This window comes from Schistocerca cancellata, chromosome 1, assembly GCF_023864275.1.
Source record: "Schistocerca cancellata isolate TAMUIC-IGC-003103 chromosome 1, iqSchCanc2.1, whole genome shotgun sequence".
In the NCBI taxonomy this organism is placed as follows: domain Eukaryota; kingdom Metazoa; phylum Arthropoda; class Insecta; order Orthoptera; family Acrididae; genus Schistocerca; species Schistocerca cancellata.
In genome coordinates this window covers 939,630,713-939,655,576 of record NC_064626.1, presented here as the reverse complement: position 1 = coordinate 939,655,576, position 24,864 = coordinate 939,630,713, and the positions used below count along the sequence as shown (strand labels likewise).

At 38.8% G+C, this 24,864-nt stretch overlaps 1 protein-coding gene across 1 annotated transcript in view; it reads left to right on the top strand.

The window, feature by feature from the left end:
- LOC126116362 (protocadherin-like wing polarity protein stan) overlaps positions 1-24,864 on the top strand; it is a 365,097-nt gene that overhangs the window by 67,605 nt on the left and 272,628 nt on the right. The window contains exons 7-9 of the mRNA XM_049915035.1: positions 1,598-2,574; positions 14,161-14,372; positions 23,207-23,423. Of these exons, the coding sequence (XP_049770992.1) occupies positions 1,598-2,574; positions 14,161-14,372; positions 23,207-23,423 (1,406 nt within the window). The remainder of the gene's footprint in view (positions 1-1,597; positions 2,575-14,160; positions 14,373-23,206; positions 23,424-24,864) is intronic.

Below are 24,864 nucleotides of genomic sequence, written 5' to 3'. Positions count from 1 at the left end.
AAGTCATTCTGTCCAAGATACCTCATTATGTTTGAGCTCAGAATATGGACATTGGATGGTAGTTTTGTGGATTACTTCTGCTACCCTTCTTGTAGATGGGTGTAATCTGTGCCTTTTTCCAAGAAATGGACACGGTTTCTCGTTCAAGGGCTCTACGATATGTTATATTTAGAATAGGCCACAAATTCAGTTTAGAACCAGAGGGGGATTTTTTCGGGGCCTGGAGATTTGTTCAGTTTTAACGATTTCAGCTGTTTCTCAACACCACTGACCTTAATACTTATTTCATTCATCTTTTCAATGGTTTGAGGATTAAATTGGGGCAATTTTCTTGGGTTTTGCTTTGTAAAGGAACATTGGAAAATGGAGTTAAGAATGTCAGCTTTTGCTTTGATACCCACAATTTCAGTTTCTGTCTGATTCACTAGGGGCTGGACATTAACTTTGGTGCCACTAACAGCCTTCATATACAGCCAGAATTTCCTTGGGTTCTTTGAAAGATCACTTGGCAATATTCTGCTGTGGTAGTCACTGAAGGCATCAGACATTGCTGTTTTAAAAGTCAAACACATTTAATTCAGCATCTCCATATCTATAGCTCTAAGTTTTTTTTTAAAACCTATTATTCAGTAATTTCTGTTTCTTTTCAAGTTTCTTTACAGTGACTGTATACCATGGCGGTTCCTTTCCACTGTGAACTGCTCTACTGGGTACATATCTATCCAGTGCATGGTCAACTATCTTTTTAAACTTGAGCCAGAGTTCCTGTACATGGTCCAGACCTGTGCAGAAAGTTTCAAGTTCCTCACTGAGACATGACACTACTGATTTTTTATCTAGTTTACTGAACAAATGTATGTTTCTGCTTGTTTCACTTGTCCTTTGTACCTTGGTAATCATTGTTGCCACAACCACGCTATGGTCACTGATACCAGTTTCGATGTGGACATCCTGGAAGATGCCAGGTCTACTTGTTGCCATTAGGCCCAATATATTTCCATCATAATTCAGTTTTTTGATACAAAATCCTGTACTTTTGCACCATTTATATTTATATTTGCCAATAACACTCAAATAAGTTAGATATGTTACTGTAGATTTCATCAAAAAAATATTCAGTCTGTATGTGAGTTCCATCTTAGTACTGAAAGATGTTGTATAGACTGTATCAGCAAGTAAAAGCATTTCCCCCATGTTTTGTACCTTTCCTGATCTTAATTCTTGTAATTTGCAGACAGCTTAGATGCCATAAAAGAAAAGGATAGAACATAATTTTCTGACTCTGTGATTGCTAGGCATGGAACATGCACAAGGTCTGATTTGTTGTTAACATTGACCTATGATGGATCATGAGTAGTCTGTTTTCTTTCTTTCTTGAGAACAATTTCAGCTTAGTTAATAATTTTGCTTGCAGACAGAAAGAAACTATATATTTCCTTGAAGAAATAGTGCCTGATCTATGACATCACACTACATTTTACTCCAGAGGACAATTTTTTGATGAGTCAGTTCTTTGTTACTATGAATTATTATCCACCATGACTCTTAACACCAGCTAAATATAAACGTAACATGGAGGTTTTTCTTTTCTTTTCAGGTTACATTACGATATATCCAGTGGCAACATGAGAGGAAGATTTGCTATTACATCTCAAAATGGCCAAGGTCTAATAACAATCGCACAAACTCTCGATTACAAGCAAGAGAAGCGGTTTATTCTGACTGTTACAGCTACTGACTCTGGTGGGAGACAGGATACAGCTACAGTATATGTTAATGTAACAGATGCAAATAATTATGCTCCAGTGTTTGAAAATGCTCCATATTCAGCCAGTGTATTTGAAGACGCTCCTTTGGGAACAACAGTTCTAGTCATAAGTGCTACAGATGGAGATGTTGGCCAAAATGCACAGATTACTTACACATTAGGTACCCTCGATGAGAGACAGTCTACGCAGGAATTTGCAATTAATCCTCAAACAGGTGCCATTGTGACAACAGCGCTTTTAGACCGTGAGAAAGTGAGTGGATATTTGCTAACAGTGACAGCAAAAGATGGTGGTGTTCCTCCATTGTCTGATACAACAGATGTGGAGATAACTGTTGCTGATGTAAATGATAATGCACCAGTGTTTAGGAAATCGTCTTACTTTGGTTCAGTACCAGAGGATGCTGCAGTTGGAACAAGTGTTCTGCAGATATCAGCGACAGATGCAGACAGGGGACTTAATGGAAGAGTGCAGTATGCTCTTAGTGAAGAAAATGTGACTGAGGGTTCATTTGCTGTGGATCCAGCAAGTGGTGTTATTCGAACTGCCAAAGCTCTTGATAGAGAAAGTGTTGCTCAGTACGATTTGATCGCATATGCTTTAGACAAGGGCTCTCCAACATTATCGGGTTCTGTTCCTGTCACTATTAAAATAGAAGATGTGAATGATTCCCCACCAGCATTTGAATCAGACAGGATAGTGATGTACATAAAAGAAAATTCACCAATAGGATCCACAGTAGGAGAAATTTATGCACATGATCCAGATGAAGGAGAGAATGCAGTGGTACACTATGCAATAATTGGTAAGTCAGTCATATATTAATATTTTCTGTATTTTTAAAAATGTCGAAGCTTTTGCCATTACAGTGGTCATAGCAATGCGTAAAGTATTTGTGGGTAGTGTGACCATACCTAAATCCTGGAACTTGGAGTATTATGTTGTTTCATCATCTAAAATATTATTGACACAAACATTTACGTTAGCAACAGGGAGGAACACTCAAGGAAGTGTACTTGCTAGCACATCATTAGTCAATTTTTAATGAGCTTTTAGGTATTTCAGCAAGTCTATATTTCCCTTGCTGTCTGTGGGACATTAAATGCTAAAAAAAAGTCCAGGATATTTGCTGATTTTGATAGTGATTTGGGCCCAGTGAGCCATCTAAAGCAGGCTATCCTTTTCTGGAACCATTTTGCACTGTAGTTTTTTTTATTTTTTTAAAATTTATTTATTGTTCCGTGGGACCAAATTAAGGAGAAGTCTCCATAGTCATGGAACGAGTCAATACATGAAATTCTAACACGATAGTAGAAACAGATAAAATGAAATATAAGAAACGTATTCAGGTGACAAGTCATAAGTTTAAATAAAGAAAATCAACAATGTAACACTGGAATTTGCTTAATTTTTCAGCTCTTCCAGGAGCTCCTTCACAGAATAGGAGGAGTGAGCCATGAGGAAACTCTTCAGTTTGGACTGAAAAGCGTTTGGGCTACTGCTAAGATTTTTGAGTTCTTGTGGTAGCTTATTGAAAATGGATGCAGCAGAATAGTGCACTCCTTTATACCATATGACATAAGCGTATGAAAATATGCGAAGTAGACTACTTTTCGTGTTGAACTGTCTCTTATTTCAGATACTGTTCTAATGGTAAATAAAGCAGCATTTAGTTTCTGAACAAGATCCTGAACATAGGCTTTCCACAACAGCTTACTATCTACCCGAATGCCTAGGAACTTGAACTGTTCCGTCTCTCTTATAATATGCCCATTCTGTCTGATCAAAATATTGGTTCTTGTTGAATTGTGAGTTAGAAACTGTAAAAACTGAGTCTTACTGTGATTTAGCATCAAATTATTTTCCACAAGCCACGAACTTATTTCATGAACTACAATATTTGATACTGTTTCAATATTACACACAAGATCCTTCACTACCAAGCTGGTGTCATCAGCAAACAGAAATATTTTTGAATCACCTGTAATACTAGAAGGCATATCATTTATATAAATAAGAAATAGCAGTGGCCCCAGAACCGACCCTTTGGGAACGCCCCACTTAACAGTGCCCCATTGGGTCTGAACATCACTACCACTCTCAATATTGCGGAGAATTACCTTCTACTTTCTGTTCTTAAAGTAAGAGGCAAACCAATTGTAAGCTACTCCCCTTACTCCATAATGGTCCAACTTCTGCAGTAATATTTTGTGGTCAGCACAGTCAAAAGCCTTCGTTAAATCAAAGAAAACACCTAGCGTTTGCAACCTTTTATTTAATCCATCCAAAACCTCACAGAGAAAAGAGAATATAGCATTTTCAGTTGTTAAAACATTTCTAAAACCAGACTGTACATTTGACAGCAAATTATGTGAATTTAATTGCTCCAGTAACCTTGTATATACAACCTTCTCGATAACTTTAGCAAACACCGATGGCATAGAAATAGGTATAAAATTGTCAACATTATCCCTGTCTCCCTTTTTATAAAGTGGCTTCACTACTGAGTACTTTAATCGGTCAGAAAACCGACCACTCCTAAAGGAAAAGTTACAGATATGGCTAAGTACTGGGCTAACATACGTAGAACAATACTTCACTATTCTGCTAGATACCCCGTCATATCCATGAGAGTTCTTGGTCTTTAGTGATTTAATTATTAACTCAATCTCCGTCTTGTTAGTATCATGGAGGAGCATTTCAGGTAACAGTCTCGGAACACTTTTTTCTACGAGCGCTATACGATTTCCTGTTGGGACTAGGTTTCTATTTAGTTCACCTGCTATATTCAGAAAGTGACTATTAAATACTGTACATATATGCGACTTATCGGTAACATTCCCTCTACGCACTGATTCTATATCCTCAACCTGTCTCTGCAGACCAGCCACTTCCTTTACGACTGACCATATGGTTTTAATTTTATCCTGAGACTTAGCTATTCTATCTGCATACCACATACTTTTTGCCTTCCTAATAACTTTTTTAAGCACCTTACAATATTGTTTATAATGGGCTGCTGCATTTAGATTTTGACTGTTTCTAACGTTTTGATATAATTGCCACTTTGTTCTACAGGATATTCTTATCCCTCTAGTCAGCCACCCAGGCTGCCTGTTTGTGCTAGTACCCTGTTTTGAACGTTCTAATGGAAAGCAACTTTCAAAGAGCACGAGAAAAGTCGCGAGGAAAGCATTATATTTATCGTCTACTGTATCAGCACTATAAACATCTTGCCGCTCTTGTTCCTTGATAAGGTTTACAAAGGTCTCTACAGCAACTGGATCAGCTTTCCTAAAAAGTTGATAACTATATTTAACATGAGTTGCAGCACAAAAATCTTTTAGATTTAAAACTTGTGCATTCTGATCTGAAAGGCCATTCACTTTTTTGCTAACAGAATGCCCTTTTAGTAATGAGGAATGAACAAAAATGTTGTCTATGGTTGTTCTACTGTTCCCCTGCACTCTCGTTGGAAAGACTACGATTTGCATAAGATTATATGAATTAAGGAGGTCTACCAGCATCCTTTTCCTTGCACAATCACTTATACAATTAATATTGAAGTCACCACATATAACTAACTTTTAGTATTTCCTATAAAGTGAACCAAGAACCTCCTCTAGCTTTAGCAAAAATGTTGTGAAATCGGAGTCTGGGGATCTATAAATAACAACAGTTAGAAGTTTAACTCCACTAAATTTAACCATACCTGCACAACATTCAAACACCTTTTCAGTGCAGTACTTTGAAATATCAATTGACTCAAATGGGATACCGTTTTTCACATACATGGCTACTCCCCCACACCGCAAATAGCTCTTAGGAAAGCTCCCTTGCTCCTTTCCATAACCTTTCCCCTTTGATTACCCTTACTGCATTCATTTCAGGATTTCCCTCCTACAGTTCGGTCCTGTACTTTCTTAGTCTCTTACGCAGCTGCCTGTTTATTCTTTCCTTTCCTTTCCTTTTCTATTTCCTCCTGGTTTTTCTTTGTTCCTTCAGTTTTTTTTTCTGACAATCCTCTGCACTCTTGTGTTGATTTTTCTTATAAATTCTGCCTCTATTTTTTTTTCCATTAGTCACTTATATACATTTAACAATTTATTATTATAATAGAAGGAAACATTCCACGAAGGAAAAATATATCTAATAACAAAGATGATGTGACTTACCAAATGAAAGTGCTGGCAGGTCGACAGACACACAAACGAACACAAACATACACACAAAATTCAAGCTTTCGCAACAAACTGTTGCCTCATCAGGAAAGAGGGAAGGAGAGGGAAAGACGAAAGGATGTGGGTTTTAAGGGAGAGGGTAAGGAGTCATTCCAGTCCCGGGAGCGGAAAGACTTACCTTAGGGGGAAAAAAGGACGGGTACACACTCGCATACACACACATATCCATCCACACATATACAGACGCAAGCAGACTCCTTACCCTCTCCCTTAAAACCCAAATCCTTTCGTCTTTCCCTCTCCTTCCCTCTTTCCTGATGAGGCAACAGTTTGTTGCGAAAGCTTGAATTTTGTGTGTATGTTTGTGTTCGTTTGTGTGTCTGTCGACCTGCCAGCACTTTCATTTGGTAAGTCACATCATCTTTGTTTTTAGATATAACAATTTATTATGGTTCATAACCTTAGCTGATTCATATCAGTAACCGTCATATTAGCGATGGAGGACAGGAGCCAGTTATGCTCAAGAGGAAACTTTTTCAGTAATTTCTGGTTTCCTCATTTGAGTGGCCGTATTGTCCATAAGTTACTTTGCAGTTATTGGGGGCATTTTATTTCTTTCTCATCACCTTCAGTACTTTTAGTTACTGTTTCAGTTTATGGTACTGAAAGTATTAATCACTACTAAGTGGGACTGTATGAGGGTGAAGAACTGGACTCTTGTGTGTAAGGAGTTGGGGTTCATATCTCCACTGGCCAGCAAGATTTAGGTTTTGTTTGATTTCCCTGAGTCAGTATAAAACAGTTGCCAGAATGGTTCTTTTGAAATGGACACATACATAGAGCGATTTATGCTTAGTTGTGTTGCACTCGTGGTCTAGGGGTAGTGTCTTTGATTTGTGATCAAAACGTCCTCAGTCTCGGGTTCAATTCCTGCCACTGCTTAAATTTTGATAATGATCAGCATTGGCAGCCAACGACTTCCGACATAAGAAGTAATATTCATTCTGCCAATGGCCTTATCCAAGAGGGCGGAGGAGTGGACAGAGGTTCAGGGTGCACCTTGTCCTAGGAATGGGAAACTGCCCTTAAAGGTTGAAGAATCAGCAATGATCAACAACATGAGGATGCAGAAGGCAATGGAAACCACTGCATCAAAGACACGTAATGTGTATCCAAAGGACATGTGGCCTGTAATTGAAAATGAGTCTTGATGATCTCTCCATTGGCAAAAGATTCCAGAATAGTCCCCCATTCGGATCTCCAGGAGGGGACTGCCAAGGTGGATGTGACCATGAGAAAAAGATTCAATAATCAACAAAAGGATAATGTTCTATGAGTCAGGGCATGGGATGTCAGAAGTTTGAATGTGGTAGGGAAACTAGAAAATCTGAAAAGGGAAATGCAAAGGCTCAATCCAGATACAGTTGGGGTCAGAGAAGTGAAATGGAAAAGAAGACGAGGATTTCTGGTCAGACGAGTATAGTGTAATATCAACAGCAGCAGAAAATGGTATAACAGGAGTAGGTTCGTTATGAATAGGAAGTTAGGGTAGAGAGTGTGTTACTGTGAACAGTTCAGTAATAGGGTTGTTCTTATCAGACTCGGCAGCAAACCAACACCAACAATGATAGTTCAGGTATACATGCCAACATTGCAAGGTGAAGATGAAGAGATAGAGAAAGTATATGAGGATATTGAAAGGGTAATATAGTGCGTAAAGGGAGATGCAAATCTAATGGTCATGGGGGACTGGAATGCAGTTGTAGGGGAAGGAGCAGAAGAAAATGTTACTGGAGAATATGGGCTTGGGACAAGTAATGGGAGACGAAAAAGACTGAATTAGTTCTGTACAAATTTCAGCTAGTAATAGCGAATTCTCTGTTCAAGAACTGTAAGAGGAGGTGGTATACATGGAAAAGGCTGGGAGATACTAGAAGATTTCAGTTAGATTACATCATGGTCAGACAGAGATTCTAAAATCAGATACTGGATTGTAAGGAATACCCAGGAGCAGATATAGGCTCAGATCACAAATTTTAGTGATGAAGAGCAGGCTGAAGTTAAAAACATTAGCCAGGAAGAATAAATATCATTATGAAGTGGGATACAGAAGTACTAAGGAATGACGAGATACACTTGAAGTTCTCCAAGGCTATAGATACAGCGGTAAGGAATAGCTCAGTGGGCAGTACAGTTGAAGAGAAATGGACATCTCTGAAAAGGGCAATCACAGAAGTTGGAATGAAAAACATAGGTACAAAGAAGAAAACTGCGAAGAAACCACGTGTGGCAGAAGTACTTCAGTTGATCGATGAAAGTAGGAAGTACAAAAATTTTCCGGGAAGCTCAGGAATACAGAATACGAGTCACTGAGAAATGAAATAAATAGGAAGGGCAGGGAACCTAAGATGAAATGGCTGCATGAAAAATGTGAAGAAACTGAAAAAGAAATGGTTGTTGGAAAGAGAGACTCAGCATACAGGAAAGTTGAAACAACCTTCAGTGACATTAAAAGCAAGGGTGGTAACATTAAGAGTGCAGTGGGAATTCCACTGCTAAACGCAGAGGAGAGAGCAGATAGGTGGAAAGAATACATTGAAAGTTTTATGAGGAGGATGCTTTGTCTGATGTGATAGAAGAAGAAACAGGAGTCAATTTAGAAGAGATAGGGAATCCAGTATTATAAATAGACTTTAAAAGAGCTTTGCAGGACTTAAGATCAAATAAGGCAGAAGGGATAGATAACATTCCTTCAGAACTTCTAAACTCATTGGGGGAAGTGGCAACGAAACAATTATTCACACTGGGATGTAGAATGTATGAGTTTGATGACATACCACCTGACTTTCGGAAAAATATCATCCACGTAATTCTGAAGACTGCAAAAGCTGACAAGTGTGAGAATTATCACACAATAAGCTTAACAGCTCATGCATCCAAGTTGCTGACAAGAATAATATACAGAGGAATGGAAAAGAAAATTGAGAATGTGCTAGATAATGCTCAGTTTGGCTTTAGAAAAGGTAAAGGCACCAGAGAGGCAATCTGTCGATCTGGAAAAAGCATTCGATAATGTAAAATGTTGCAAGATGTTCAAAACTGTGAGAAAAATTGGGGTAAGCTATAGGGAGAGATGGGTCATATACAATATGAACAACAGTCAAGAGGGAATAATAAGAGTGGAAGACCAAGAACGAAGTGCTCGAATTAAAAGTGGTGTAGGACAGGGGTATAGTCTTTCGCCCCTACTGTTCAATCTGTTCATTGAAGAAGCAATGATGGAAATAAAAGAAAGGTATACTTGAAAAAAGAGACAGCATTGGTCGTATATTTTTCTATTGCAAAATCGATTTTCTGTCACTGAGTGACCATCTTCAGTGCTATATTGTATAACAAATTGGGATGCACTGTTGTTACTAAGCTTACGGCAATCACATAGACTCTATGTGATTGCCGTAAGCTTAGTAACAACAGTGCATCCCAATTTGTTATACAATATAGCACTGAAGATGGTCACTCAGTGACAGAAAATCGATTTTGCAATAGAAAAATATACGACCAATGCTGTCTCTTTTTTCAAGTATACCTGTTACCTGGTCGTAGTGCACAAGACAACATGGAGTCGCCAATCAATAATAAAAGAAAGGTTGAGTGGAATTAAAATTCAAGGTGAAAGGATATCAGGGATACAATCGCTGATGATATTGCTATCCTGAGTGAAAGAGAAGAAGAATTACATGATCTGCCAAATGGAATGAACAATCTAATGAGTACAGAATATGGATTGAGAGTAAATTGAAGAAAGATGAAAGTAATGAGAAGTAGCAGAAATAAGAACAGTGAGAAACTTACCCCTGTGGGTTTAGGTTTTAGAATAGGTACAAGGTATTCCTGTCTGTCGTAAGAGGTGACTAAAAGGAGTCTGGAACGTTTTGGCCTTTATTTGATGGTCCCTTGTAGGATTTGACCTCTGTTTTTCAAAATTTTCCTGAAGAGCAAGCCAATTGGGGAAGGCGCCTTACATGATACATAGTGTCCATCATGCACTGAGACCTCTCGCATCCTTCATCGACATTGATCTGCACTTCCGCTCATTCTCCACCTGCTTTGATCAAGACCGACCGTGACCACATTTTGGACAAGCCCTCCACCTCTCCAAACTTGCCCTCTAAATGCTCCACAAAAAACCGGGGTTCATTGACAAAGATTCTCCATCAACTCTCATACATATGAGGTATCGGGATGAATAAGCTCCATAAAGCTATATATCCCTCCCCCGATGCGGTACTTCAAGTGCTAGAAGTTCAGCCATGTGTCTTTCCACTGTACTTCCAGCATCACCCATCAGGATTGTGGAGGTCCTTCACATCCCAATACTCTATGTGCCCCACCTCCCATCTGTGTCATTTGCCTTGCTCACCAGACTGCAGTATTCTCCAAAAAGAAAGAAAAATAATGGAATACAAGACCCTGTACTGACTGACCTACATCGAGGCTAAGAGAAAATATGAGAGGCTACATCCTGTGCATATGACGTCAACCTACGCCACCGCTATGACAATGGTTCAACCATCTTCCATTCTGCCGTGTACAGTGGACTCTCAGAACCGTCAGACTCCACCTGCCCCCTTGATGGTGGTGGGCACTTCCCTCCCTGTTGCTCCTGCACAACCTACTTCAGGAGCAACCCCCCACCCCCAATCATCGGGGACATCAGTCCCCACTTCTCAGCCTGAGAAACATAAGTCTTCTTTGGCTCCTCTCACCAGGAAGGGATCTCTTGGCTCACTCCCTTCCCAGATTCCCACCAGTGGCAAAGCTGACACCCACCAGTGGCTAAAGCAACTGCAGATAGCTGGTCGTAGGACTTCATGGTCCTCCTCAGTACCTGAGACTGAATCAGTGAAGCCCTCCCAGCCGGACAAACCTAAAAAGCAGCGAGATAAACCTAAAATGAAAGTCCCCCAAGAACCAAGGCACTGCGGTGGCACCCGCACCACCACTACCCACAAGCTGTGTGTCTAAGGATGTGGTGGAGATTCTGGCATCCGCTGATGACCTAGATTTCACTGGGCTCCGAGACATAATGGCTGTCGATCACTCAGGTACTCGTCTGGTGGCAGCAGGTGACCATGAGGTGTAGACTGTCTCATTGAGTGTTTCATGCCCTCCCAGTCGAACGATCACGTAATCCTCCAGTGGAATTGCTGTGATTTTTTTCCACCACCTGGCTGAGCTATGGCAACTGTTAAGCTTTACACCTGCTTTTGCGTTGCCCTCCAGAAAGCCTGGTTCTCAGCAATGTGGACCCCTGCCCTCCACGGCTATAAGGGATGTTACAGGAACCGTAGTGACTATAATAGAGTGTCAGGTGGAGTTAGTGTCTATGTCTAGAGAAATAGAACCTAATATGTTGTCCTCAATGGAGAGTGCTCATCACAGACAAGGAAATTGTCAAGAATGCCAAGGGAAATGTGATAGGGCCATTCTTATTCTTTAGATGCGTAAATGATGGGAGAGACAGGGGGAGCAGCAGTCTGTGGCTGTTTGCTGATGATACTGTGTTGTACGGGAAAGTGTTGTCATTCAGGGACTGTTGAAGGGTACAAGATGACTTGGACAAAATTTGTAGTGTGATGAATGGAAGCATGTTCTAATTGTAGAAAAATGTAAATTAATGCAGCTGAATAGAAAACACAATCCCATAATGTATGAATACAGCATTAGCATAACATACAAATACAGTTTTAGTAGTGTGCTGCTTGACGTAGTCATTTTGATACATTATCTGGGTGTTACCCTTCAAAGGGATATAAAATATAATGAGTACATAAGGACAGTGATAAGGAAGATGAATGTTTGACTTCAGTTTATGGGAAGAATTCTAGGAAAATGTAGCTCATCTGTAAAGGAGATCGCATATAGAGCACTAGAGTATGACACATTCTTGAGTACTGCTAGTGTGTTTAGTCCCTACCAGATCGGATTAAAGGAAGACATCGAAGCACTTCAGAGGAGTGCTGCTAGATTTTTTACACATAGATTTGATAAGGAATCTCTGGAGGGAAGATGATGTTCTTTTCACAAAACTGTATTGAGGAAATTAATAAACCCAGAATTTGAAGCTGAAGGTGCAGAACAGTTTTTCTGCCACCAATCTACATTTCAAATAAGGACCACAAAGACAAGATAAGAGAAATCAGGGTTCATACAGTAGCATAGAGACAGACATTTTCCCGTTGCTCCATTTGCAAATGGAACAAGGGGCAGTTTGCAGAAAATATGAGTAGATTAGATGTAAATACCCATCCCAAATTTCCGTACCTGACATGTTTTGCTGTCAGTTTCCTTAGCAGTTTTGGCCATCAGTAAAGAGAATTTGTAGGTATTTAAAGGCAACATGGGCTGTAACCTAGAATTTTCTAGGAACAGCATTAGAGGAATAATGGCCTTCAGTAATGCGTGTTGAAGAAATAAAATCAATGGCAGATTCTGTGTAACTGGTTCATTCATAGAAATGCAAAATTCTTTGATTTTGTGGCATTGCACTTTCTACTTTTGAAGCTGAATATGTGGCTTTGGTGTTAACTGTTCAAGATAATACTGTGATTAATGTATGTCTGTGGTAGATCCAAGTAGTGTTCCAAATAAAGGAGCTATTCAGTTAGCCAATAATCTAGTGACAAATACTAGATCCAAGCATATAGATTTGAAATATCAGTTTACAAGAAGGTATGTTGAGACAGGTGCTACCGATGTTGAACATCTGCCGTCTGAAGAAATGTTTGTTGATTCTGTGTAATGCTGAACATGAAACTGTAGTCATGTGAAAGAAGTTAAGGAATGACTGTGCATTTGAACTTCACATTGTGTGTCAGTGTCAGTTTAAGGGGATGTGTTGTAATATGTTAATTGATATTGAGAGAGTTCTTTTTACTCCTTGTTTTTACTGTTACACTGTGGTTGTTGCACATAGGTTTAGTTGTGCATTATATATAGTTATTGCAGTGCACATACTGATTTTTTAATCTAATAAAACATTATATTACAAGGCTTTTGAGTTAATATTAAAAATGATCAGCTGAGACCAAGACTTGAATGCAACAAGCAAGTTCAAATGAACTTAGGTTGCAGGTTGTTACACAAAAATGAAGAGGCTTGCACAAGACAGAATAGCACCGATAGCTGTATTAAATCAGTTTCCTGACTGAAGACCACAACACCAACGACGACAAAAAAATAATTCTCCTTTGTTGTTAAAAGTATTTTTCTTTGTCCAAAAAATAGTAGAGTGAATGATTATAATATCAGGACAAGAAATCTTTACAAATACTTCAAAGAAATGGTATCAGTTCAGAAACAAATTGGGTGAACAATTACACATGTTTTAACAACTTACTAAAGTGAGTCAAATGTCTTGTGGGCAATACTGTAAGGATTAAGAGCCGATAAGAGATCTTTTATTTGGGCAACTCGTCCTCTATTGAGTATTTTCACAAAATTAAACTGAAACTACATAATTAAGCTTTTGAATAAATGTTTCTGTTCGTATACAATTAATATTAATCTTTTTAAACCATGTAATTTGTAACTTTGTCATTTTCTTATAATGTTTGTCAGTAAAATGTACATCTTTGACTTCCATGTTTTCATCTTCAGTGAGATTTATGTAACATGATTCATCTAATGAATTTATTTTCAATTTAAGAATGTAGGAAAAGATAGATTGCTACTTAGCGTAAAGATGATACGCTAAGTTGCAGACAGACACAATTAGAAGACACTTACACACAAGCTTTTGGCCACAGTCTTTGTTGGAAAAAGAGAAACATGCACCATCCATTCAAACAAGCAAACACAGAATGTGTTCTGGCCCGAGCTGCCAGCCAGAGTTGACAGTCATGTGTGCATGTGATATGCTTGCTTGTTTGAGTGAATGGCGTGTGTGTCTCTTTTTCCAATGAAGGCTGTGGCCAAAAGCTTATGTGTAAATGGCTCGTATTTGTGCTTGTGTGCAACTTAGCATATCATCTTTACAGTAAGTAGCAATCTGTCTTTTTCCTACATTGGTGATATTCCTATCTGGAATTTCCATTATTTTCATTTTATTTTGATTAAGCACTTCTTTGAATCCTGGTTGTTCTGAAAATCACATCTTTGATGTTTTTCAATTTTTGTAGGTGTAATATATTTTGTTCTCATTATTTCAGGGGGTGACGATTTTAATAGTTTTTCCCTTGTAACACGACAAGGAAGTAACAAAGCAGAATTGTTAACAATGGTAGATCTTGACTATGAGTCACCTCATAAGAGATTTGATTTGATAATCAGAGCATCTTCACCACCTCTGCGGGCAGATGCACATGTTGAAGTGCTGGTGACTGATGAAAATGACAATGCCCCTGTTCTGAAAGATTTTCAGGTAATTCTATTTTTTTTTCCTCATTCAAAATTAATTTGTGATGTTCATGTATAAAATACTCCTTGATTTTAATTCTGTGTCATTTAGTTTATGTAAGGTGCTCCTTAATGCTACAATAAACAGTTAATGTTAATAATATGTAATTCAAGAAAAAAATTGCATTCCAGTAGTTACACATTGTTACTTGCATTAAACAGCTACTTTTTTGAATTCTGACTAATCAGCTTTCTCTTAGCATCTACACAGTTAGTGTGAACACGGAAACAATGAAATTCACATGTAGGTACAAAATAAATTTCTGTGAAGTTCTACATATTTTGTTCATGTGTATAGAATAAACAGAGAGGGATAAACAATGGTTCTGGCAAACGAGTCATTGTAATTAAGTTTAGCTAAATTTTTTGCCTGTACTGTGGCTCATTTGTGACAGTTCCCCATGATGAAGAATGTGTCAGTAGAGATTTACAAATAAGATACATTGCTATGCTCTATCCATTTACAGAATTGGAATTTTTTGTTTTTAGTCTTGATCTACAACAAAAATTGATAAATGTAGTCCAACTACAAACATATTGTCAACTAGAATTCATCTGTCTAGTAAAAGACCGTCAAGTAGAAATTATTTCAGTTTGTTTCTAAAACTTTTAATATCTGCCAGCATTTTTGTAAAGTTAAGTTGTTGTGAATTGTGGAGGCTATCTTCATGCCTAGTGTTATATTTATGAATTCTACTATTATTTTCAAATTATATTCAATTCTTCCCTATTAACTTCATAAAAGAATAAATTTATTGTGAAAATGTTTTAAGTAGGTCAAATCTTAAACATTTGCATACGTAATTTGATGATGTGTGTGATGTGCATGGAATAAACAGTACCATGAGTCTTAGTTGTCCAGTTGCTTTTGTCAAAAAGTAACATCAAATGGGATACAGTTGAATTAAAGCTCATCATCCCAAAGGTTGGTTTGAACATCACAGTGCTTTACTGACAATGGTCCTTATAGAGATGGTATGCTGTTGCCTTCTTCTCACCTTTGAACTGATTTAGGCAGCAGACTGACAGTTTGATGTTGACTGCAAACTATGATGCAAGTCAACATTTTCACAATAACAAATACTGACAAAGGTGAAAGAAGTGATAAATGCCAGATAACTAACCCTAGGATTTGTCAGCAATCGAACTCAAGAAATTTGGATCTATAGTCTGGCACTTTCCCACTCCTTTCATTTATCATGGAGGTTACATCCATCAATTCATATTAGATTTCATCATTGTGAGAGCAAGGTAATTGGTCAGCAATAATTACCTTTAAATTGAGACAAATACAAGTGTAATAAAAATTGAAGATTAAATAGAATTAAAATCAGATCATCTGTTTTATTATTGAGGAACAATCTTTATTGCAAAGAAGAAAATAAAAATAGCTCTGACAGAAGATAGACGTGTTTAGAAATTTTGTCAAAGTTGTTCAGATATATGCAGCAATATGCTCATGTTGCGCTACCAAGGTAGCGGACCTCTATGAAGAATTACAAATATTGATAAATGATAGAAAACCTCATTATGAGATTATGAGAAATTTAAATACAGAATTAAGGAAAAAAAGAATTTGAACAAAACAATTCTCTTGTGGGGAGCTTGACAGACTTTGTTGTAAATCAAGATTAAAATAAAAAAATGACTTCATAAATTGCAAAAATTATACTTTAGTTGAATTAATCAAGAAGAAAAAGATATCTGCCCATCTCAAAGTGTAGACTATCAAAATTCAAAGTGAAAATACCATAAATTTTGCAATAAACAAATTCATTTGGCAGGAAATCAAAAATGTAGCTTACATCCATTCATACAGAAACATGGTGGAAAACCAGATCAAATTGAGCCCAAATTCAGAATCTTATAAAATGGAAATTGTCAGCATAGAGCATAGGTGTAACTATTTAACAAAGGTACTTAGGGAAACAGCACAAGAAGTTGTAGGCATGAAGAAGGTAAATGAAATTAAAAATCTAAAACGACACTCTGCAGCTACTAAACAAAAGTGAAAGTTTCAAGTAAATGATACTAGTAGCATCACAGTGTGTGCTGAACTATAGAAAATGAGGGGTGTTTAGAAATGAAAATTGAGGTTTTAACTCTTTATAATATTTATTATATTAAACTTATAGATATTAATGATATGTCAAATGAAAGAGCAACTCAAACAGTTTTACGAAGAACCTTATAAATGTTCAATGTGAGCACCATTTGCCACCTGGCACATAGCAAGCCTATAGCCTAGTTATTCCCAAATGTTGATAAGTGTGTCTTCAGTGATTGTAGCAACAGCTGCTTCAATCCGGTTTCTTAATTGAGGGAGGTCTGCTGGTAGCAGAGGCACGTACACACGATCCTTGATGAAGCCCCAAAGGAAAAAATCGCATGGCGTTATGTCGGGTGAATGTGGAGGCCATACAAAGCAAGCCCTGTCATTTGGCCCCTTGAGGCCTATCCAGCGCTTGGGTACAGTGAAGTTCAACCAGTCGCGTACTTCGCTATGCCAGCACATGCACACTGGTGCCAAACACAACTGTTTGAGTTGCTCTTTCATTTGATACTTCATTTATAACTGTAAATTTAATGTAATAAATATGATAAAGTGTCAAAACCCTGATATTCATGTATAAATACCCTGTATTCGGAAATGTTGTCCAGGTAATGTGAAAAGATATTATGAAAATTTGATAAGAGAAACATTTGTAAACAATTAGCGTATGAAGAACAAAAGGTAGACACTTACATTGGGCAGTCGTTGCTTTTCATTAGTTAAGAGGACAGATGGTGCAGTTACAGGCAACAGAGTGGAAATTGGACAAGCATTCATCCTTTTCTTTGAATATTTGTATGTTAGAAGAGAAAAAAAAGAAAGAAAAAAAAATGGGTAGATAAAAATGAAAATAATGACATCTGGTTGTAATTCCAGAGATATAAAGCCATACAGAGTATGACAAAGGGGAAGACACTAAAGGATGATGATCTTTCAGCAGAAAACATTACTGCTGGGTGAAAGTAGTACAGAAATAATCTGCATAATTTTTTGCAGAATGTATGTGAAAGAAGATGTCTTGAAAACTGAAAAAACTGCTGTAATTATTACATTTCCAAGAAAAAAGAGTGATCTATAGTTTTTAACGTCTTAGCTACCTGCCTCCTTCCTGTAATGTAGGAAATATTCGTTAACAATCACATATATGAAAAAGACATTGAATTTTAATGAAACAAAGGATCAAGTTGCCTTTTAAAATGTGTATAGGATAATATAGCATGTGCAAATTGTAATGGAATAATGGAATGGATTGATGAATATGAATTACCACTTTATGTAGAATTCACAGATTTTGAGAAAGTTTTTGACTCAATACGAATAAAGAATAAGTGTCAGTGCAGCAGCTTCCTTTTAACTTCATCACAGAAGTGAGAAAATTCATAATTTAAAGAGGAGTCTGGTAATGAGATTCTGTATCAGCAAAACTGTTCTCAGCAGCTCATTACCTGCCTGGAGATCCTTGCATGTTAGCTCCTCACTGCCAGGATTTGTGCAGATGTGCTTGCTCTGGATTAAATTCCTCTTGTGGATTAACATTGAGGGTCAGGATGCCGGCCAGCCTGAATGTGGTTTTCAGGTGATTTCCCACATCTGAGTGGGTGAATACTGGGCTTGTACCCATGTCCCACCTCAGTTACACAATTTGCAAACATATAGAAAATGCTCACACCCTTTCACATGGATAACACTACATGCAGATCGTTGTGGTGCACAAATTTTCTCCTGGGCGGGATGGAGGGGTGGCAATACGAAGCCCTTTTGGCCACCCTCTATCATTAACAATGCCACATCCAATAATAACCACACTGACCCCATGTAGGTACAGGATAAAGGCAAAAGAAAAAGATGAAAGTTTTCAGCTGCTTGTTTGACTGTGGAAAGACACTTGACAGAAAATATTGCAAAAGCCAAGGAGTGGGGAGCGGGAGGGGGGGGGGGGGGGGATGAAGAGTCAGAGAATAAATAGAAGTGGAAGACATAATTGTGACTGTAATGGAAATTAAGTGAAGGCGGAGAGGACATGTAGCCAGGACCAAACAAGTATTTTGCTAGATATCAAGAGACCATCAGCCTTAAAGGTAGGTGGGTTGATGAAATTAGAAAACATGATGGAGCAACATAGATACGTACAGCTGAATACTGTAATGTACATAGTGCTCTGGATCAGGTCTTTATCTAACACTGGATTTCAGATGGTGGTGGCTAAAGGGGATGAAAGTGGTTGGAGCAAATGGGATAAACTTGCTGGAGGTGAAGGCGAACAAGGACAGTAAATAGGAGACAAGGAGGTGGGGGGGGGGGGGGGATGGTAAGAGGGGGAGAGCATATAAAGTTTGGTAGTGTCAGCCTATGGACTCATTGCAGGGGTACAGACAGACAGTGTTACAAAGTTCTTGTGAACATGTTTTCTGAAAACTGTCTTGAGCAGTTTGTTCGGCAGCCCCCACACAACGGAAATATTTAGCCCTTGTAACTACAAACAGGCCGGACCTTATTGAAAGCATGAGTTTAGAGAGGGGTATTGGTGATTACGATGTCATTAAAGCAACTATGGTTACAAAAGTTAATACACTATGTGATCAAAAGTATCTGGGCACCCCCAGAACATACGTTTTTCATATTAGGTGCATTGTGCTGCCACCTACTGCCAGGGACTTCATATCAGTGACCTCAGTAGTCATTAGACATCATTAGAGAGCAAAATGAGGCGTTCTGCGGAACTCACGGACTTAGAAACTGGTCAGGTGATAGGGCGTCACTTGTGTCATAGGTCTGTACGTGAGATTTCCACACTCCTAAACATCCCTAGGTCCACTGTTTCCAATGTGACAGTGAAGTGGATTCGTGAAGGGATACGTACAGCACAAAAGTGTACAGGCCGACCTCATTTGTTGACTGACAGCAAGTGCCAATAGTTGAAGAGGATCATAATGTGTAATAGGCAAACCATCTACCCATACCATCACACAGGAATTCCAGACGGTTAGGCAGGAGGTGAGAAAACTTGGATTTCATGGTTGAGCGGCTGCTCATAAGCCACGCATCACACTCGTAAATCCCAAACGATGCCTCACTTAGTATAACGATGTAAACATTGGGCGATTGAACAGTGGAAACAGTTGTGTGGATTGATGAATCACGGTAAACAATGTGGCGATCCAATGGCAGGGTGTGGGTATGGCGAATGCCTGGTGAATGTCATCTGCCAGCCTGTGTAGTAGCAACAGTGAAATTCAGAGGCGGTGGTGGTATGGTGTGGTTGTGTTTTTCGTGGAGGGGGTCTTGCATCCCTTGTTGTTTTGCGTGGCACTATCACAGCACAGGCCTACATTGATGTTTTAAGCACCTTCTTGCTTCCCTCTGTTGAAGAGCAATTCGGGGATGGCGATTGCATCTTTCAACACGATCGAGCACCTGTTCATATGGCACGGCTTGTGGCGGAGTGGTTACACGATAATAACATCCCTGTAATGGACTGGCCTGCACAGAGCCCTGACCTGAATCGTATAGAACACCTTTGGGATATTTTGGAACGCTGGCTTCATGCCAGGCCTCACCAACTGACATCGCTACCTCTCCTCAGGGCAGCACTCCGTGAAGAATGGGCTGCTATTCCCCAAGAAACCTTCCAGCACTTGATTGAACATATGCCTGCGAGAGTGGAAGCTGTCATCAAGGCTAAGGGTGGGCCAACACCATATTGGATTTAAACATTACCGATGGAGGGTCCCACAAACTTGTAAGTCATTTTCAGCCAGGTGTCTGGATACTTTTGATCACATAGTGTATATTAGTCAGGAAGGCTAGAAAGAGCATATAAGCAGTTGTAGCTACTCACTTAGACAGTGAATTGACATCACTTAGTTCCAGTAAGGTGGCTGTAGAAGAATTATGGGTAAAGTTTAAACACATTGTAAATCATGTCTGGAGAACTACGTGCCTAGTAAGTAGATTAAGGACAGAAAAGACCCACCGTGGTTTAACAACAAAATTTGTAAAATGCTGAAGTGGCTAAGACTGTTGCACCCTCGGTTCAAAAGAGAATGTGCAAATGACAATAGGCAAAGGTAGTAGACATACGTGCATCTGTGAAAAGATCTATGCACAAAGCATACAACTACCATCGTCATAGCTTAGCATAAGGTCTGACTGAGAACCTGAGGAAATATACTGTTACTGTTCTCTTACCATCAAGCTGACTCCTATATGGATGACACAGCAATAAGCATCCCTGGGATAGAGAAACAACAGAAAGAGTTGAAAACAAATAAGTCATCATGTCCAGGTGAAGTCCTAATTTGATTTTACAAAGAATATTCTGTGGCATTGTACCCTTACTTCTCTTGCACTTTTCGTGAATCTCTTGCACGGCTTAAACTCCTGAGTGACTGGAAATAAGTGCAGTTGACTCCTGTATGTAAGAAGGGAAAAAGACTGCACCCGCAAAGCTACAAACCAGTATCCCTAACATTGATTTTCTGCAGAATTTTTGAACATATTCTCAGTTCAAATATAATAAATTTTCCGGAGACGGAGAAGCTTATGTCGTCAAAATCGGCACAGTTTTAGAAACCATCACTTGTGCAAAAGTCAGCTTGCTCTTTTCTTATGTGATTACTATGAACTATGGATGAAGGGCAACAGGTAAATACCGTATTTATAGATTTGTGGAAAACATTCGACATGGTGCCCCACTGGAGACTGTTAATGAAGGTATGAGCATGTGGATTAGGTTTCCAGATATGCGAGTGGCTCAAAGACTTTTAAGTAATAGAAATCAATAACGTGACCTTGATGGCAAATGTTCATTGGAGACAAGGGTGTCACAAGAGTGCCCCAGGGAAATGTGGTAGGACCACTAACATTTTCAATACATATATAAATAATCTGGTGGGCAGGATGGGCAGCAATCTGCAGTTATTTGCTGATGATGCTGTGGAGTATGGGAAGGTGTTGGCCATTGACTGACTGGTGGAGGATACAAGACGACATAGATAAAAATTTTAGTTGGTGTGGTGAATGGCAGCTGTCTCTAAATCTAGAAAAAATGTAAGTTAATACAGATGAGCAGGAAAAACAAACCCTTAATGTTCGAACACAGCATTAGTAGTGTCCTGCTTGACACAGTCACATCGTTTAAATATCCGGGTGTAATGTCACAAAGCAGTGTGAAATGGAATGAGCATGAGAGGATTGTGGTAGAGAAGGTGAATGGTCTACTTTGGTTATTTGGAGAATGTTGGGAAAGTGTGGTTCATCTGTAAAGGAGACCGCATATAAGATGCTAGTGTGACATATTTCTTGAGTACTACTCGAGTGTTCAGGATCTATATTAGGCAGGATTAAAAGAAGGCATTGAAGCAATTCAGTGATGAGCTGCTAGATTTGTTACCGGTATGTTTGAACAACATGTAACTATTATGGAGACGCTTTGGGAACTCAAATGTGGATCCCTGGAGGGAAGGCAACATTCTTTTCAAGAAACACTATTGAGAAAGTTTAGAGAACCGTTATCTGAAGCTGACTGCAGAATGATTCTATTGCTGCCATCATATTTTTCACAAAAGGACCATGGAGATAAGATACAAGAAATTAGGGTCCATATGGAGGCATATAGACAGTTGTTTTTCCCTCACTGTTTGCGAGTGGAACAGGAAAGGAAATGACTTGTAGTGGTACAGGTTATCCCCCGCCAGTCACCATACGGTGTGTTGTGGTGTATGTATGTAGATGTAAAATCTAGGTGTGGGATGGGTAGTTTCACATTGCAGACTTGTGTTTCTGGGGATAGAAGCTAGGATGAAGAGATACAGTGATACAAGAATCATAAGATTCCAAACATAACTAAAGTAAGAAGCATGAGCCTGGTGAGATAAGGGCAAGAATTTAGGTGAGGAGCAGAGTCAGATGAAGGACAGAGACTACTAGAGATTGAGGTCAAGAATACAGTTTGATCTAAGAATGTGTTAGATGGTTGGTTACCACCAGAGAAGAAGCTGTGTGTGTGTGTGTGTGTGTGTGTGTGTGTGTGTGTGTGTGTGTGTGTGTGTGTGTTTTGGGAGGGGGCGAGGCAGGCAGAGATAACACAAGTTGATGCAGCCATTAAAGTCAACCATAACCATTGATGATGATCATGTTTGGTTTGTGGGGCGCTCAACTGCGCGGTTATCAGCGCCCGTACAAATTCCCAACCTTTGCTCAGTCCAATCTCACCACTTTGAGGAATGATGATGAAATGATGAAGACAGCACAAACACCCAGTCATCTCGAGGCAGGTGAAAATCCCTGACCCGCCAGGAATCGAACCCGGGACCCCATGCTTGGGAAGCAAGAACACGACCGCGAGACCACGAGCTGTGGACGCACCATAATCATTACATGCTCTGCAGTGAGGTAGACAACCTTCATCTTTATTTCATTTTGGCAGTGGTCATTCATGTATATGGACAGTTAGTGGCCAAAGCCTTGACAGAGGATTTGCTGCACCTGTATAGGTCCAGAGCAGTACTGTTTGAAGATGGAGCCGCTTCATAACCAGAAGGAGGTTGGATGCCTGTGAGGTTGTGAGTAAGAGTGTATACTTAAAATTATAAAAGAGAGTAGTTTCTTGAAAGTTAGGCTAGCCCATGCTATCCATTATGTATCACGCATCGATCAGGTTGTGGTATCTGCTTTTCCTCGTTTGTATTTATCGTTTTCTTCCCGAAACTTGTGTTAATGTAATAATAAGTCACTCTTTCTTCCAGGTTATGTTCAACAATTTTCGTGATTGTTTTCCAAGTGGGGCCATTGGCCGCATTCCTGCATTTGATGCAGATGTGTCGGATAAGCTACAATTTAAAATTCTGAGTGGAAATAATGCAAATCTTGTGCATCTGAATGAAAGCTCTGGACAGTTGTCATTATCTCCTCAACTTAATACAAATGTTCCAAAGTTAGCAACAATGGAAGTCTCAGTTACAGGTACATAAACTGTTACACTTGGTTTTGCTGTTGTTATATTCATCGTAAGTTCAGTAGAAATTAGAATAGTTGAGGTGTTAGGGCAATTTAAACTAGTAAGTAGACAGAAACTGATGATAAGGTTATTGAGTTATTGGAAGATAAAGTACAACTTGCTCTTCCCAATGCACAGTCTTTCATAATTTCTGCTAACCACATTCATTAATTCATTTGATTGAGACCAGTGCCACGATTTCCAAGTGAGTGTAGGAGTGAAGTTTTATTCTGACAGATACAACACATGTAATATAATTTTTTATCTGCGTTTGCTGAACTAAACATAGTGTTTGAAGAATTGATTTTCATTGTTAAATACTAACAACATATTTTATTTGGTCATATTGGATCATATTCAGTCTTATGAGCGAGGCTTTACAAAAGAGACTAGTGGTGAAGAACTTCACAGTAAAAACATATGAGAAAAGTGTCACAGGCTTTCAGATACACGTAAATAAAACTAATCTTTTTTTCTCAAATATTGAACCTGTACAGATATTACTGAACCCTTGGAGCATATGCATCCTTTCTCAACACACACAGGGGGGTCCATTTACAGTAGGCAGATCTTACCTTGTGTTAGATCCAGTAGTAATATGAGGCTGTTGTTATGTATATATGATCCTTTATTACAAAGAAAAGTTTTATTCAGCAGTTAAAGAAAAAAATTATAAGAAATGCTTTATAAATGGCTGTATGCTAACAGGGCCTTGTTTTCATCTTGATTTTAAGAACGATGTGCAGAAGGGAACCCAGGAATGACACTGACTTCTCATTTCCTAACCTTATAAGACATTTTTCATATGTTGTTCTTTGAAGAGAATTGTAAAAGTTGGAGATTAAGTATTAAGTTTTTCACACTGCTGCCCTTCTGCTATAACTCTCAAACTTGAGGTTTGTAAACACTTCACTGACTGCATAAAATTGGAAGAATTCATTTTTGAGTCCAACAGTGTAGGACAAGGCAGATTGCTACTTACCATAAAGAAGACACATTAAGTTGCAGACAGGCACAATTAAAAGACACTTACATAAAGCTTTCGACCACAGCCTTCATCAGTGAAAGAGAGACACACAAACACCGTTCATACACACAAGCAAGCGCTCCGTATGGGCCAGAGATGCTGGAGTTGACACTCTTGTGTGCATGAAGTGTGCTAACTTGTGTGTGTGAATGGTGTGGGTTTCTTTCTCACTGATGAAGGTTGTGGCTGAAAGCTTCATACAAGTGTCTTTTAATTGTGCCTGTTTGCAACTTTACGTGTCTTCTTTATGGTAAGTAGCAATCTGTCATTTCCTACATTGTTGATATTTCTACCTGGAGTTCCCATTGTTTCATTTTTGAGTCCTTTATTTTTCATTACATAACTAATGTTACTACATTAGTTAACCAACTAAGTGAGTA